This window comes from Notamacropus eugenii, chromosome 4 (genome assembly GCF_028372415.1).
Source record: "Notamacropus eugenii isolate mMacEug1 chromosome 4, mMacEug1.pri_v2, whole genome shotgun sequence".
NCBI lineage: Eukaryota > Metazoa > Chordata > Mammalia > Diprotodontia > Macropodidae > Notamacropus > Notamacropus eugenii.
In genome coordinates, this window is record NC_092875.1 from 470,459,315 (window position 1) to 470,472,484 (window position 13,170).

The following is a 13,170-nucleotide window of genomic DNA, read 5'->3' on the forward strand; positions in this document are numbered from 1 at the left end:
GTCCCAAGCAACCAACTCAGACAGAGGTGAAGGAAAAACTGAGCCAGGACCTCGTGAGAAGTGGCAGTCTTACAAGTCCAGAATGTCGCCTGCCTTCAAACGTCAGTGTCACTTCATCCTGATCTTCCTGGGAGTTCTTAGGGGAGAGACCAGATACCTGGAGGTGAGTGAATATTACAGCCAAATCTTCGCACCTTTCCTCCAACTTTCGGCCTCCGCTAACTTGCCTATCACATTTCCTTTTTTTTGTCTCTGTAAAGATGTTTGCTTTTTCTTCCTCTGAGACTGCTGACAGAATCCCCAGTGGCCATTCGATCCACTGGATTTCCCTAGACTGATTTCTTCATCCCTGGCCCCATAAGAATGCTCTGATCTTAGGCGGCTCAGGACGTTCTGACTGAGTCTTGGAGGGTCCGGAGGCATTGCAGGTTGGTTATAGGGCATCAGTAGATGTCAGATGCAGCTTGCCATCTCTTGCCTTCCTCCGCCCTTGCCTCTGCGGTCCTGCAAACAGGACCTTCCAGATACTCGTTTGTTTTCTCTCACCTCCAAACTTTTCCCCGGCGGCCCAGTAGTGTGATCTCCAGGTCTCTGCTCTTTTCCAGCTGCGGGAGGTTGCAGAAGCCGACCCTTTCTTGTTCTTCAGCCCGGACCTGAAGCGGGAGCTGTCCGAGGAACAGCTCTATCGCCGCTCGCTGAGTGAGTATTTCACTGCCCGGACAGATATTGCTCTGGGCATATGGAAAGTTGAGGCTGGGGGCAAACGGAATGAACTCGGCAAGTCAGACAGAAAAAGCAAGGAGAAGTGTGGCTCCCCAGGGTTTTTGATACAGCCGAGGAGTGGAAGCCAGAGTCAGAAAGAGCAGAACCAGTGGGTTGGGAATGAGGGAAACCAGGGATGATCTCCTGTTGGGAGCTGGAAGGAGGGTGGGAAATCGAGAGCAGTCGAGAGGAAGGGGGCTGGCTGCAAGTTGGGACTGGAGAAAGGAGTCCCCAATTCAGATCTCAGCCACCCTGCTGGCCGCCCGACGCCCCCCACCCTTCCGTCCCCTCCAGGATGCATAGACATGCTAAGCATCGAGGGTCAGTTCACCTTCACCGCGGAGCAGCCCCAGCTGCACTGCGCCGCCTTCTTCATCGGGGAGCCGGAAGAAGTCATCTCCATCCAATATGACCTGGTCAACATTGACTGCCAAGGAGGAGACTTTCTGAAGGTGAGAGTGAGGACCCTCTACCCAGTGCCTGCTCTGGCCCACCCCTCAACCACTACAGATGGGGGGGCGGGGCGAGGGGAAATGGTCATCACAGAGAATGGGGCTGAGTTGAGGTGACACAAGGGGTCAGGGAGCAGCCAGGGACCCCCACCTCCTATCCTGGTTCCTTCGTCCTCCCCAACCCCCCCCCCCCCACCACCACCACCACCCACCTCCAGAGAGCTTTCCGTCCTTCCGTCGTGTCCTTTTTCTGCAATTCACAGCCCCAGTCTCCTGACCTTTGGGACTGTCTGTCCCAGTAGACTTTGTGCGCACAGTCCCGGGCAACAAAGCCCGGCGTTCCGCAGCAGTCAAGGGCTGTGAGTGGTGAGAGAGTAATGGAGGAGTACCCCGGACTAGCAACCCAATGCCAGTGAGAAGGGCAGCCTGAGGACAGTGCTCAGAAAGATCCAAGTGCCCTCCCAGGGAAGAACGGAGATCGTAGAGATTATATCCTCATAGATTTAAAGCTACAAGGGTTTAGTACAACCTTGTCCTTTATAGGCTTTTTATATATAATTGAGGTCCAGGGAATTTGGGACTTGAGTAAGGTGCCATAGGCAGTCAGAATCAGAATTTGAATCCAGGTTCTCTGACTCCAAATCCATCATCTGAACACTTCTTTCCCTTGATGCTGGAACACAGTCTTTCCTCCCTGAAACTGGTCGGGGGAAGGTGACATTGGTTAGTATATATTAGCGCTGTGGCAGGAATTCGAGGGAAGGGATGGGTTTGGCAAGAGAGAATCCAAGCCCCCTTGCACACTTTAAACATTGGGAGAAATATTCTTAGCAGGTTCTCTATCCAATTAAAATAATTATGATTAAAACAATGAAAGTGGAAATGTTTTGGCATCTGTCAAAAGCAATAGAGTTGCCTACTTTGGTGCTGGAGGGTATTCAGTGGAGGGTATTTGCTTTGAGCTGAACTGGAAGCCTGTGGTGACTTGGACCTCTTCCCTGCCTACCACCAAGAAAACTAATAAGGGAAAGAAATGCTCCTAATATTAAAAAATTGTTGTATTGGTTGAAATTTTTATTATTTCCCATTGATGTTTCCTATCTGACCTCCACTGATGTTCTTCTCTAGTGCCTCCTCACAGTCTGGTAGTGAACTTGGGCTCTCAAAATTTGTGCCCTTTGAGTCCCACTTCTGAAAGGCTATCCTGATGGAAAGGCTTCTAGTATAGGCCTGGAAAATGTGCAATTGACAACCTGACTAAATGCAGAGAGTTTCGGTTTGTTTGTTTTTTAAGAGTTCATCAGCTCATGTCTGCTAAGGCACTGGAGGAAAAAAAAGGTTCTCATTTATCTCTTCTACAACTAAATCTTAGATCTTGGAAATATAAGGGATTTCTAAATGCATGGGGAAAACCAACATATATAACCATTTAAGGGCAAAATTACTACTCCCAGAATTCACAACTTTCTATCCAGCATCCACATTTCACCAGAGGGTAACTTGTGGAAAGGAATAAATGTGAAGATTTAATTGTGAATTTCGGTAGCAAAAGTGAAGCATTATCTGTGGTTTCATTTATCCTTATGGTGACAATTATGAAGTGTGTGTGTGTGTGTGTGTGTGTGTGTGTGTGTGTGTGTGTGTGTGTGTGTAGATTAAGGGGACTGATGATAAGGAAGGAAAATAAGCCACACATAGCTCAAATATATTTTGAATGAATTGCAGGCAAGCTGGATGGTGGCAGGAAGGGGAGTATAAAATTATCAATTATCTGAAGGTTGCATTAAAAATTATAGAACTGTTCTGGAAAAGGACAGATTCTTTCTTTTTCTCTTCCTTCTTTCCTTCCTACATTTTTCTCTTCTTCCATTCCTTCCTTCTTGGATTTTCCCCCATTTAGAAAAATCTATGTTTTGGGGTGCTGATAGAATCAATAAATCAATCAACCAATAAACTTTTCATTTTTGCATTACTGAAGGTTTTTGATGGTTGGATTCTTAAAGGGGAGAAATTTCCCAGTTCCCAGGATCACCCTCTTCCCACGTCTGACCGGTACATAGATTTCTGTGAAAGTGGCAATATCGGAAGTTTTAGCTCCTCACAGAATGTGGCTATGATCTTCTTCCGGATTCATGAGACAGGCAATGGATTTACAATAACCATAAAGAAAAGCCCTAACCTCTTCCGTAAGTCCTTTCTTTCTTTTTTTTCCAGTGAATAATCAGGCCTTTTAGTGAAAAACTATGCTTCAGAGAGTTGTCTGATCGAGAAAACTCAGGAAGTGTAAAGTGAGGAAATCCTTTTTATAAACAAGTAAATCTAGAAATCTGCTAATAGGGTCTTCTGTTTTGATCATAAGGAAAACCAAGCGATGCTTTGGGATTTGTGTGTCCAGCCTAGAAAAAGCGTACGTCACTTTATATTCTTTTTGCTAGAGTCAAATTTCTTAAGAAGAAATTTAAATCTTTCTTGCTAATGCAATAGGCCTAATGAAAAAAATGTTAATCCTAAGTCATTCTGCTATTCAGGATAAGCCTAACAGTAATTGCCTGCCTAGTCACTGGGATGATTTTTTTTCTCAGAATTGAAGGACAGCATCTTATATAAAAAATATTTCATGTATTCTTTTGTGGTTTTCTGAACATTAACAATGCAATCTATTGTACTGCTTATTGTAGTTCGTAAATACTTATAAGCTTCTGATACCCAAAATGACTGGGAATTAGGATGTTCTCCTTAACTGCATTTTCTGATTAAGTGAGGAGCATTCAAATGAGTCAAACGGCAGGTTAGTTCAGTGAGATCAACTCATTTCTTTCATGTTGCCTCCCTGGTAAGGATAAATTCCACAGGATACGGGGACCTGCCTCATGCTACTTTTCTAGTTGATTTATTTGCTAGCTTTCTAAAAAAGGAAAGAAGATAATATTGAGTGAAAATTATCTCGAGTGGTTAAAAGCAATATAAAATTAAGAGAGAATGAAATATGTCTAGAAAGCTAACACAAGTAGAAAGCAGGGCACTTGAATAATCCCTGAAAAAAATGATGGATGTTAAACAATAAAGTTTCATTAGAAATACAGGAAGCTGTGAATGGCTTAGAAAACAATGAGGCAATTAGAAAGCACTTGATAAAGTTTTTAGCAATGAGAACTGGGTTGTATCTGGATCTCTCAGCTAACTGAACAAAGCTTTCATCTAGGCTGAAAGGTTAAAAAAAGTTTCAGAAATTCCTGAGAAATGAGTCAAGTGAATTACAAGAAGCAACGGAAAACCCTTCTATGCTATGCTTCCAAGTCTAACCATTCAGGTGTGTTCTTGGATAAATCACCGAATCTCTACAGACCTCAGTTCCCTTAAATGAAAAGTAGGAGTTTGGCTCAGATTCTTTCCAGATGTAGCTATCTGGAAAAGGAAACTTTAACTCACCTTCAGTCCCACTCTCTCCTACAGGATAGATTTTACTGTACAAGTCTTTAGGTAGAAGGATTCCCACCTATGTCTAACCTACTTAATGACTCCTGAGTAGCATATTAGTAGGGCTTTAGTCTTACTTAGTAGAACTTTAAAATATTTTTCCTTTAGTCTGAAGATTTAGCATAGGCAGTTTTACGTCAAGTGCTTTGTGAACCCAAAATACTTCATACACATCAGTTATTATTATTATGGATTGTTATTATGATTCAGATCTTCAGCTTTACTTCTTGAAATAATATGTTCACCATAGCACTGTTATTTTGAGAATACTAATTGTATGGAAGACTAGACTCCCAAAGAGCCCAAATTCCCTGCTTCATCTTCTTCCTGTGTCTGTGGGAACAGCAGCACTCATATAACAATTTGTAGGGATAGGTACCATCATATTTTATGCCATAAATATGATTTATTGGCATAAGAAAGTCCCCATTTTGACATAAGAAATTCAACTGATGTAGGTCTCCACTTTCTCTGCCATTGTTCATCTCAGAGAGTTATCTAGAGCACTGAAAGATCAGGTATCTTGGATCACTTAACCATCAGCTTTTAGATGTGAAACCTAAAGACAGGTCTTCCCAACATGGAGACCTATTCTATGCCCAGTAGATCATGATATCTCTCCTAAAGTTATTCATATAACTGTTTATGTGATAGTAGATTTTCTTATAAAAGCATTTTTATAATTTATATTTTGATGTATAAATTATGTTAATTTATGTGATTTATAGTTTCTGCCTTTTTACAAAGGTGAACACTAAAACTATGCTTTGGAGGTCATTTCCATTTAGGTTAGAAATGCCTTATCTAGGAAAGGGGAGAATTTGAAACACAAAGATTTTTTTAAAATGAATGTCAAAATAAATGACTATGTTTTAAAAGAAGGAAATGCCTCATCTATCAATCAATCAACCAACAAATATTTATTAATGACCTACTAGGTGCCAAACACTTAGCTAATCATTGAAGATGCCAAAAGACAGTCTTTCCCCCTGCAGGAGCTCCCAATCCAATGAGGGCATCACAGTTTCCATTCCTGAGGCATTGTGGATACCAAAGGGCCTTCCTAGCATACTTACAGCTTTTTGTGACATTCAGATCTCCGTCATCATTGTTTAGTCATTTCGGCTGTATTTGAGTCTTCTTGACCCCACTTGGGGTTTTCTTAGCAAAGATACTGGAAGGGTTTGCTATTTCCTTCTCCGGCTCATTTTACAAATAAGGAAACTGAGGCAAACAGGGTTAAGTGACTGGCCCAGGGTCACACAGCTAGTAAGTGTCAGAGGCCAGATTTGAATTTGGGTCTTCTTGACTTCAGGCCTAGCTCTCTATCCACTGTGCCACCTCTCTGCCCACAGGGCCACAAGTAGGAACTTTTATAGATTGGGGATAGTGTATGGTACGGGGCCTTCCCACCTAAAACAGGGTCTATAACTCTTCCATAAAGATACACAACTTATAACTAACGAAGCTGGGCTTTTTCGTCTTCTAAACAGCCTGCAATGTCATCTCTCAGACCCCCAGTGGAAGGTTTACCATGGTGATTCCTCACCAGCACAGAAACTGCAGCTTCTCTATCATTTATCCAGTGGTTATAAAAATATCTGATCTCATATTGGGGCATTTAAACAGCCTTCAATTAAAGGTGAGTTGTTTTGCTGCTTACTGAATTGTTTCTTAAGGCTGTACCTGTAACAGTGCCAGCAGTCTGATTGGACCTATTTGTATCATTTGTACATTTTATCATTGTGTGGATGCCCATGTCTGTGTGTTTTCTCCTACGCTGTTATTAAAATCACATTCATTTATCTTTGCTTCTTTTAACCACACCTCTCTCACCCCTCAGTTTAAGCTTTTAATCACCTACCCAGGTGTGCTTCTGATTATCTGAATAATTTTCATTGTGGAAGAAATATTTCAAATGAGTGATGCTGCGCTGTATTATTACCATCCAACTCACTTGTACTTGCCTCTTTCATAAAAAAGCTCCCTAGCTGAATCATGGCAATGCTATGAGTCATCTGTCCAGGTGTTTCTCTGATTATCTGAATATTTTTTGATATGCAAGAATGTCTCAGAATGGTAAAATTATGTTGTAGAAGAATGCATCTGGTGTAGTACAAAATCTTGATTTGACGTTAGAAAGCAAAGTAATGTGTTAATGAAGCCATACAAATAGGCCGTTAAAATCTCCTAGCCTTCCCTCTCCATGGCCCTTCTTCCCCTTAAAATCAGCTTTGGACTTGACCTTGGCTGGTTCCCTGCTGGCCAGTCTTATACGTTCTGTTCCAGAAAATGTAAGCATTTGCTTATGTTGAAAAGACCCAGCAACCCTGCCCATCCAGAAAAATAAACAAATGCTGTGAAAAGAAAACAGCACCGAAATAAAGAACAGAGAGTCTAGTAGGGACACCACGTGGTTTTTGTCAGTTTTAGTTCCTAAATACAAAAATCCGTGCTTGCTTTTTGCCTACTTCATTCACTTCAGTTGAAGAAACATTCATTAAAATTTTCTTCTATGTTCAAAGCCACGGTCTAGGTACTGAGGGTACAAACTGTACAAATATAAAATAGTTCCTACCTTCAAGGAGTTTACATTTTACTTGGGGGTGGGGGGACAGAGTGAGGGTATGGAGTGGAAAGTATAAGGAGAGAATTTGAAGAAAGAGAGAACTTGAACAATTGGGGGAATTTGGGGAAACTTCCCACAGCAAATGACACCTGAGCTGAGTCTTGAAAGAAATGAAAGATTCTAAGAGGTACAGATAAGGAAGAAATATACTGTAGGAGTATAGGGGGCAGCTTAGGCAGAAGCATGGCGACCAGAGATAGAATGTTATGAGTGAGGAACTTGTTTTTGGGCTGGAACATAGAACAGGTGAATGAGAATGATCTGAAATCAATCTGGAATAGAACCAGACTGCGAAGGGTTTTAAATGTCAGGTGGAGCATTTTATATTTCATCCAGTACAGTTTTTTTAGGGGAAAAAAATACACTACCATGAAGGGCAGAGTTATTACTACATATATAACACATAAAGGTCTTTGTCCCTTATTTTTTTTAGTAGCAAGAATCCCCAGTACATAGGAGCACCAAAAAATAAAAGTGTTCTGCCCTCCCAGGACTTTCCATTCTAGAGAATTTCTATAGAGGCATAAAATAAGATGTTAGAAACCAAATGAAATCACTTTATCTCTTAATTTCCTCTATTTGTCATTAGGAAAAGAGATTGGGGAATAGAAGAGGAAAACGTCATTGTGGGTAGAATAAAGAATCAGGAAGACCTAAGTTCAAATACAGCTCAGGGACTTACTGCATGACCCAAGAGAAAGCAGTAAACCTCTCCCTACCTCAGTTTCCCCAACTGTAAAATGGAGATAATCATAGCACTTACTTAACAAGCTTGTTGTAAGACTCAAATGAGAGGGTAGTTGTCAAGCACTTATTTAGTACAGTGCCTGACACATGGTAGGTAGTTGGTAAATGTGTGTTCTCTTCCTCTTGCCTTCCTTCCATAACCACCCCAGAGCTCCAAAGAGACTTCATGAAATCTTCACCTTGTCTTTAGCAATTAGTTAGCCTGAGCTGAACTCCTGTCCTTATACTGTTCCTTCTTTCCCCAACCCAATGTCCCCCCCTTCAGTCCTCAACTTCAGAATACAACGTATTATTTATATTAAATATTATATGAATATGTATGTGACATATATAATATTTGTACTGATGTTATATATGGCATGTATGCTTAATTGTGGATAATAAAACATTGGGTTATTTATTTGTTATTTAAACAACTAAGCATTGGATTCTGTATAATGCTTTTATAAACATTATAGCTTGACATTGTGGGTTACTAGAGGAAAAAGTCTTCTTTGTACCTGGGATACAGAGTGACTTGCAAGACAGATAAAGTCATTTCTGAAAAACTGCTTGTTGAAATGCAACATGGAGTAGTGACAGCACCATTAGGTTTAGAGGACCCAGGGGATCTGGGTTTGAATCCAGGCTCTGTTGAATACTCCCAGTGGCCCCTTGTGCAGATATTTTAACATCTTTCTTATCTATGTAATTAATATGTGGGTTGAATTGAATGATCACTAAAATCACTTCTGGTTTTAATCCTGTGATCTACTAAATCAAGGGTGGGGAGCCTACCATCTGGAGGCCACATGTGGTCTTACAGATCCCTAAGTGCAGCCTTTTGACTGAATCCAAATTTTACAGAACAAATCCTAAAGTCACAGGTTCTCCACCTCTGCCCTAAATGATATCCCTCTCCCAGCCCCCATGCCAGTCCCTGTAGATTGCAGAATGAATGAAGAAATAAATATTATCTGTTGGTCTAGTTTCGTCTTTCATGGAACATCCTCCACTCACATATTTATCATCATCAATGTCCTCTGTTTTAAAGTATAGTTTCTAGAGGACAGGAATCATATCTTGTTTGCTTTTTATCCCTTGTTATTTCTAGGGGCAACTCTTACAAACGCAGCTTAATGATGATTAACACAATGATTGATATGCAACAAAAGGCACCTTTTTAGAATAAAGGATTGCTTTGCAAGGAGATCTCAGTAGGAAGGGCTTAACGTACTGCAGAGGGATTAAGGCAGGGATTCTTATCCTGGGGTCCATGAACTTCCATTTTGTCTCAATATTTTGATAACTATTTCAATAGAATTGTTTTTCTCTGCAATCTCATGTTTTATTTTATGCATTTAAAAACATGATTCTAAGGAGAGGTCCCCATTGCCAGACTGGAAACAGAGTTTGTGATAGTAAAAAACGTTGAAGAAGCCTTGGACCAAGGAACAGAGAGAGATATGGTATTTTACATAAAATCTCGATTAGGAAATGTGGGAGTGACTGCATTTGAACTGGAGAATTTGTTTTAACTTGCCTGGGGGAAAAAGAGGTAGGACAGCCTTAGTCATTAATACTCTATCAGGAATCAGCTATATGGGCAGTAAATTCTAGGGTGGTAGTCTCTTTTATGAGACAGAATAATATAATGGATTAACAGTTCCCTTTGGAGCCAGTAAGACCTTGGGACAAGTACAACTTCTGATAGTGACTGTGTGACCCTGGGTAAGTAATTTACTGCAGTACTCTAGGCAACTCTCTAAGATCATAAATTGCAGAGAAAGTGTTGACCTGCAAAGTGTTGACCTAGTGGGGCTTTTCTCATTTGAGAGTTCCATAAAGCACTGAAATCACAGGTCCACTCCCTGTCCTAGTTCTTTCTTTAAGTTCTCATGAATAATTCAAGACATTATCAGTAAACCTAAGTATACCATATAGACCTTCATTAAGAGGTTTTTGATGAAGAACAGGAGGAAGGAAGAAAAAAAATCCTTGATTATATTAGACACATACACACATATATATATATGTATATATATATATATACATATATATAAATTTCTGTAACCCTGGTTCTATTCATGAAAGAATTTTTAAAATTCAGCATGTGTGTGCAAAGGATTTGATGATTCAATTTCCCAGACAACTCCTGTGCTCTTTACAGTTTTCTACTCTATAGTTCAGATTCTTGAGTGAAAAACAGTTTAAAGAAATGATTACTCAACATATTCAGAAAGTAATTCTGATAAACTTTCCTTTTGAAACATCAATTTTAATTTCCGGAGAGCCAGATGCTGCATTTAAAATTAGACGTTGCTGTAAAAGCTTCTAGGGCCATGATTGAGTGAATCCATGCAATCTTTCATTGGTTAAGCACTTTGATTCTGTCATTCATTAAAGGCAACCCCTTCTGCTTCCTCTTTTTTTTTTTTTCATAGAAACCTTCAGTAGGTTGTGGGGGAATAGGAGATTTTGTAGAGTTGCTAGGAGGAACTGGATTGGACCCTTCCAAGATGATGCCATTTGCTGATCTATGTTATCCTTTTCATGGCCCTGGTAAGATGTTTAATGTCCTTAGTATTGCTGCATTTATTCAAATGATTTTTAAATGAAAACCTTTTTTTGAAAGATAAGATGGTAGATAAGTTTTCCAACATTTTACAGTATACACATGTTGCTTTTGTGTGTGCAAGGAAGAACACTAAATTTGGAGTCAGAAGCCCTGAGTTCAAATCCCAGCTCTCCTAACTTAAAATCTGTATGACCTTGGGCAAAATATTGAATGAATGAATAAAAAAAATGTGTTAAGTACCTATGTGCCAAGCACTGTGCTAGGTACTAGGGGTCCTCCTACAAAACAATTCCTGTCCTCAAGGAACTTAACATCCTAAGAAAGGAATATAGCACATATAGGTAAGTGGTGGCCAGGGAAGGTAGTTTTGGCCTGGAGGCTCACAGGAAGGGTAAGTGAAACCATAGAGCATTCCATCATTACACTCTTGCCGGTAGCGAGGAAACCATTGCTTTGATTACTGATCTCATGACAAAAAGGGTAGGAATGGGGCAGGGGAAGGAGAGAGATGGATTTGTAGGGCAAATGGCTACATTTTCAGATAGACCCTGGTTTCCTGGTGGTGGATGACTAGATGGAATATGAAGCATGGTCTGAAGTGCTCTAGAAATCATAAATTAAATGAGTTTTCCCTCATTCATCCACCAATTAAGACAGCTTAGCTCAAGAGCTGAATTCCAAAATTAAGTAGATTAACTCCCTCCGGGAAGAGGGACTGTTCTCTGGAGATCAGCAAGGAGGATGGTTCCTTTCTCTTCATCTGCCAAGTGAGGAGGTGAAAATACAAGGTTTCTAAAGTTCTTCTAAAGTCTGCAAAGGCTATGTTGGAAGTATTTCATATTATAACCTGAAAACTGAATTGAAGAAACACAAAACCCATTTTATCACTATCTCTGCTACCTTATGGAAGGTTTGTCTGGGATGTATTCCAAAAATGTAAGGAGAGCAAAGTTTGTCTACTGTTTTTGCAACAAGTAACAAAAAATTCTTACTCTCTTCTCCTTTCCCCCCAATCAAAATGAACTCAGAGGAAAAGTTCTGAAGTTCGTCCACACTGAGGAGGAGATGACTGAAAAATGCTTAAAGTATTTGCATTTTAACAGGTCTAAAAGACTTAAGCAAATGGAATAAAGTTCTAATGGTGAACTATGAAGCTGTAGCCAAAAAGTAGAGAATACACTTGCATACCAATGGTCCTTCCTGGCTTCCCTAAAACCAGACTATGTGAGAAGTCATCTGTACTACGTACCTAGAGGACTGACTCAAAAGGGAAAGTGGAAACAAGTAACTTAGGAACGCAAAAGCCATAGATTATGTTGTCTCCTTTTCAGGGACTAAAGAGTTCGTCTACCAACAAAGCAGACAAATTTACAGGAGATAATATTTTCTCAAGTATGTAAAATGTACATGATATATCTTTGTCTAGATCTACAGATTCAGAAGTAAAACTAGAGAGAAAAGGAAGACGAAGATTTCCTCTTCCATGCTCTCTCTAACAGAAACCAAATTTTGCTGAGGATAAAATGCCTGTAAGGCATTAATGAAGTCTTAATGACTTTTTTTTAAAAATCACAGAAGCAGAATTAAGAGGGGTTGGTGAGGATTTAGGTCAAAGTGGAAACTGTATCCCTCCCACTCCCCAGAGGGTTGGGGGGAGAAAGGGAGTGGGATGGATCTGAACCTAAAATTTCATCATTGTGAGGAGTTCCCTGTATGGAAACTCCTTCCACCAACACAGAAAGGCATTTGTCCTATAACTTAGAGTCTTAGAGAGATATCTGGAGGCTCTGAGAAGTGAAGGGACTTGCCCAGGAACAGAAAGCCACTTCTTGCTGATCAGTACATCTCCTTAACCATCATTTAGCCTCTCTTATGGGCCTGTATAAAAAACATAGGAAGACTAGACAACATGTGTTTTAAGCCAGAATTTCGCTTAAGGTACACCTTCTATTATTATAAGATAAAACAATTGTTTTCCAAAAGCCCCATGCCAGAGAACAGAGAAATTCATTTTACGTATTTATGTTTGTATTGTTTCTCCTGTCTTTTAAACTGTAGGTTCCTTAGGGGTTCTCTACATGCTGTAGTCAATATTCGGCATGCTTGGGTTGGAGGATGGCAGGCCAGGCCTTTACCTGTTAATAAAAAGAAGGCGAATTTTAGGAGATGAGGTTGAAGGCCACAAACAACATTTACCTGACTTATTTAGATAATTGAGGCCAGGGTCATCCTTAAGGTTGGAATTAAATGGACAATTGCCTCCACTTTCCACTTCATTTTTCATGTGCAGACATAGCTTTCACTTTTCTAAGGGGAAAATAATAGTTGAATAATGAGGACTTAGGAAGTTTATTAAGTTTGGCTTTTTTGAGGATCATGCTAAAAGTCTAGCCTGAAATCACCAAATGCATGTGAAACAGTAAAGAGGAATATTCTATAACATAAGGCTTCTAATGTGAACAAAGAAAGGATGACTTCTTTGAAACACATGTAGAGAATACAGTTAGTCCTACTAGAGGAGGTTGTTTGGAGCCTGGTGAGGACCT

General features: G+C 40.2%; 1 protein-coding gene and 1 long non-coding RNA gene across 3 annotated transcripts in view; one reads left to right on the forward strand and one right to left on the reverse strand.

The window, feature by feature from the left end:
* CRHBP (corticotropin releasing hormone binding protein) overlaps positions 1 to 13,170 on the forward strand; it is a 15,661-nt gene continuing 2,491 nt past the window's right edge. Inside the window, exons 1-6 of the mRNA XM_072606387.1 lie at positions 1 to 163; positions 606 to 699; positions 1,057 to 1,214; positions 3,193 to 3,400; positions 6,185 to 6,333; positions 10,491 to 10,608. Coding sequence (XP_072462488.1) covers positions 83 to 163; positions 606 to 699; positions 1,057 to 1,214; positions 3,193 to 3,400; positions 6,185 to 6,333; positions 10,491 to 10,608 — 808 coding nt within the window. The 5' untranslated portion in view covers positions 1 to 82. The remainder of the gene's footprint in view (positions 164 to 605; positions 700 to 1,056; positions 1,215 to 3,192; positions 3,401 to 6,184; positions 6,334 to 10,490; positions 10,609 to 13,170) is intronic.
* The window catches only part of LOC140502082 (uncharacterized), a 24,118-nt gene continuing 23,486 nt past the window's right edge, over positions 12,539 to 13,170 (reverse strand). For both annotated transcript variants that reach the window (XR_011966522.1, XR_011966521.1), the window contains one exon: positions 12,539 to 12,759. This is a non-coding gene — a long non-coding RNA (uncharacterized lncRNA). The remainder of the gene's footprint in view (positions 12,760 to 13,170) is intronic.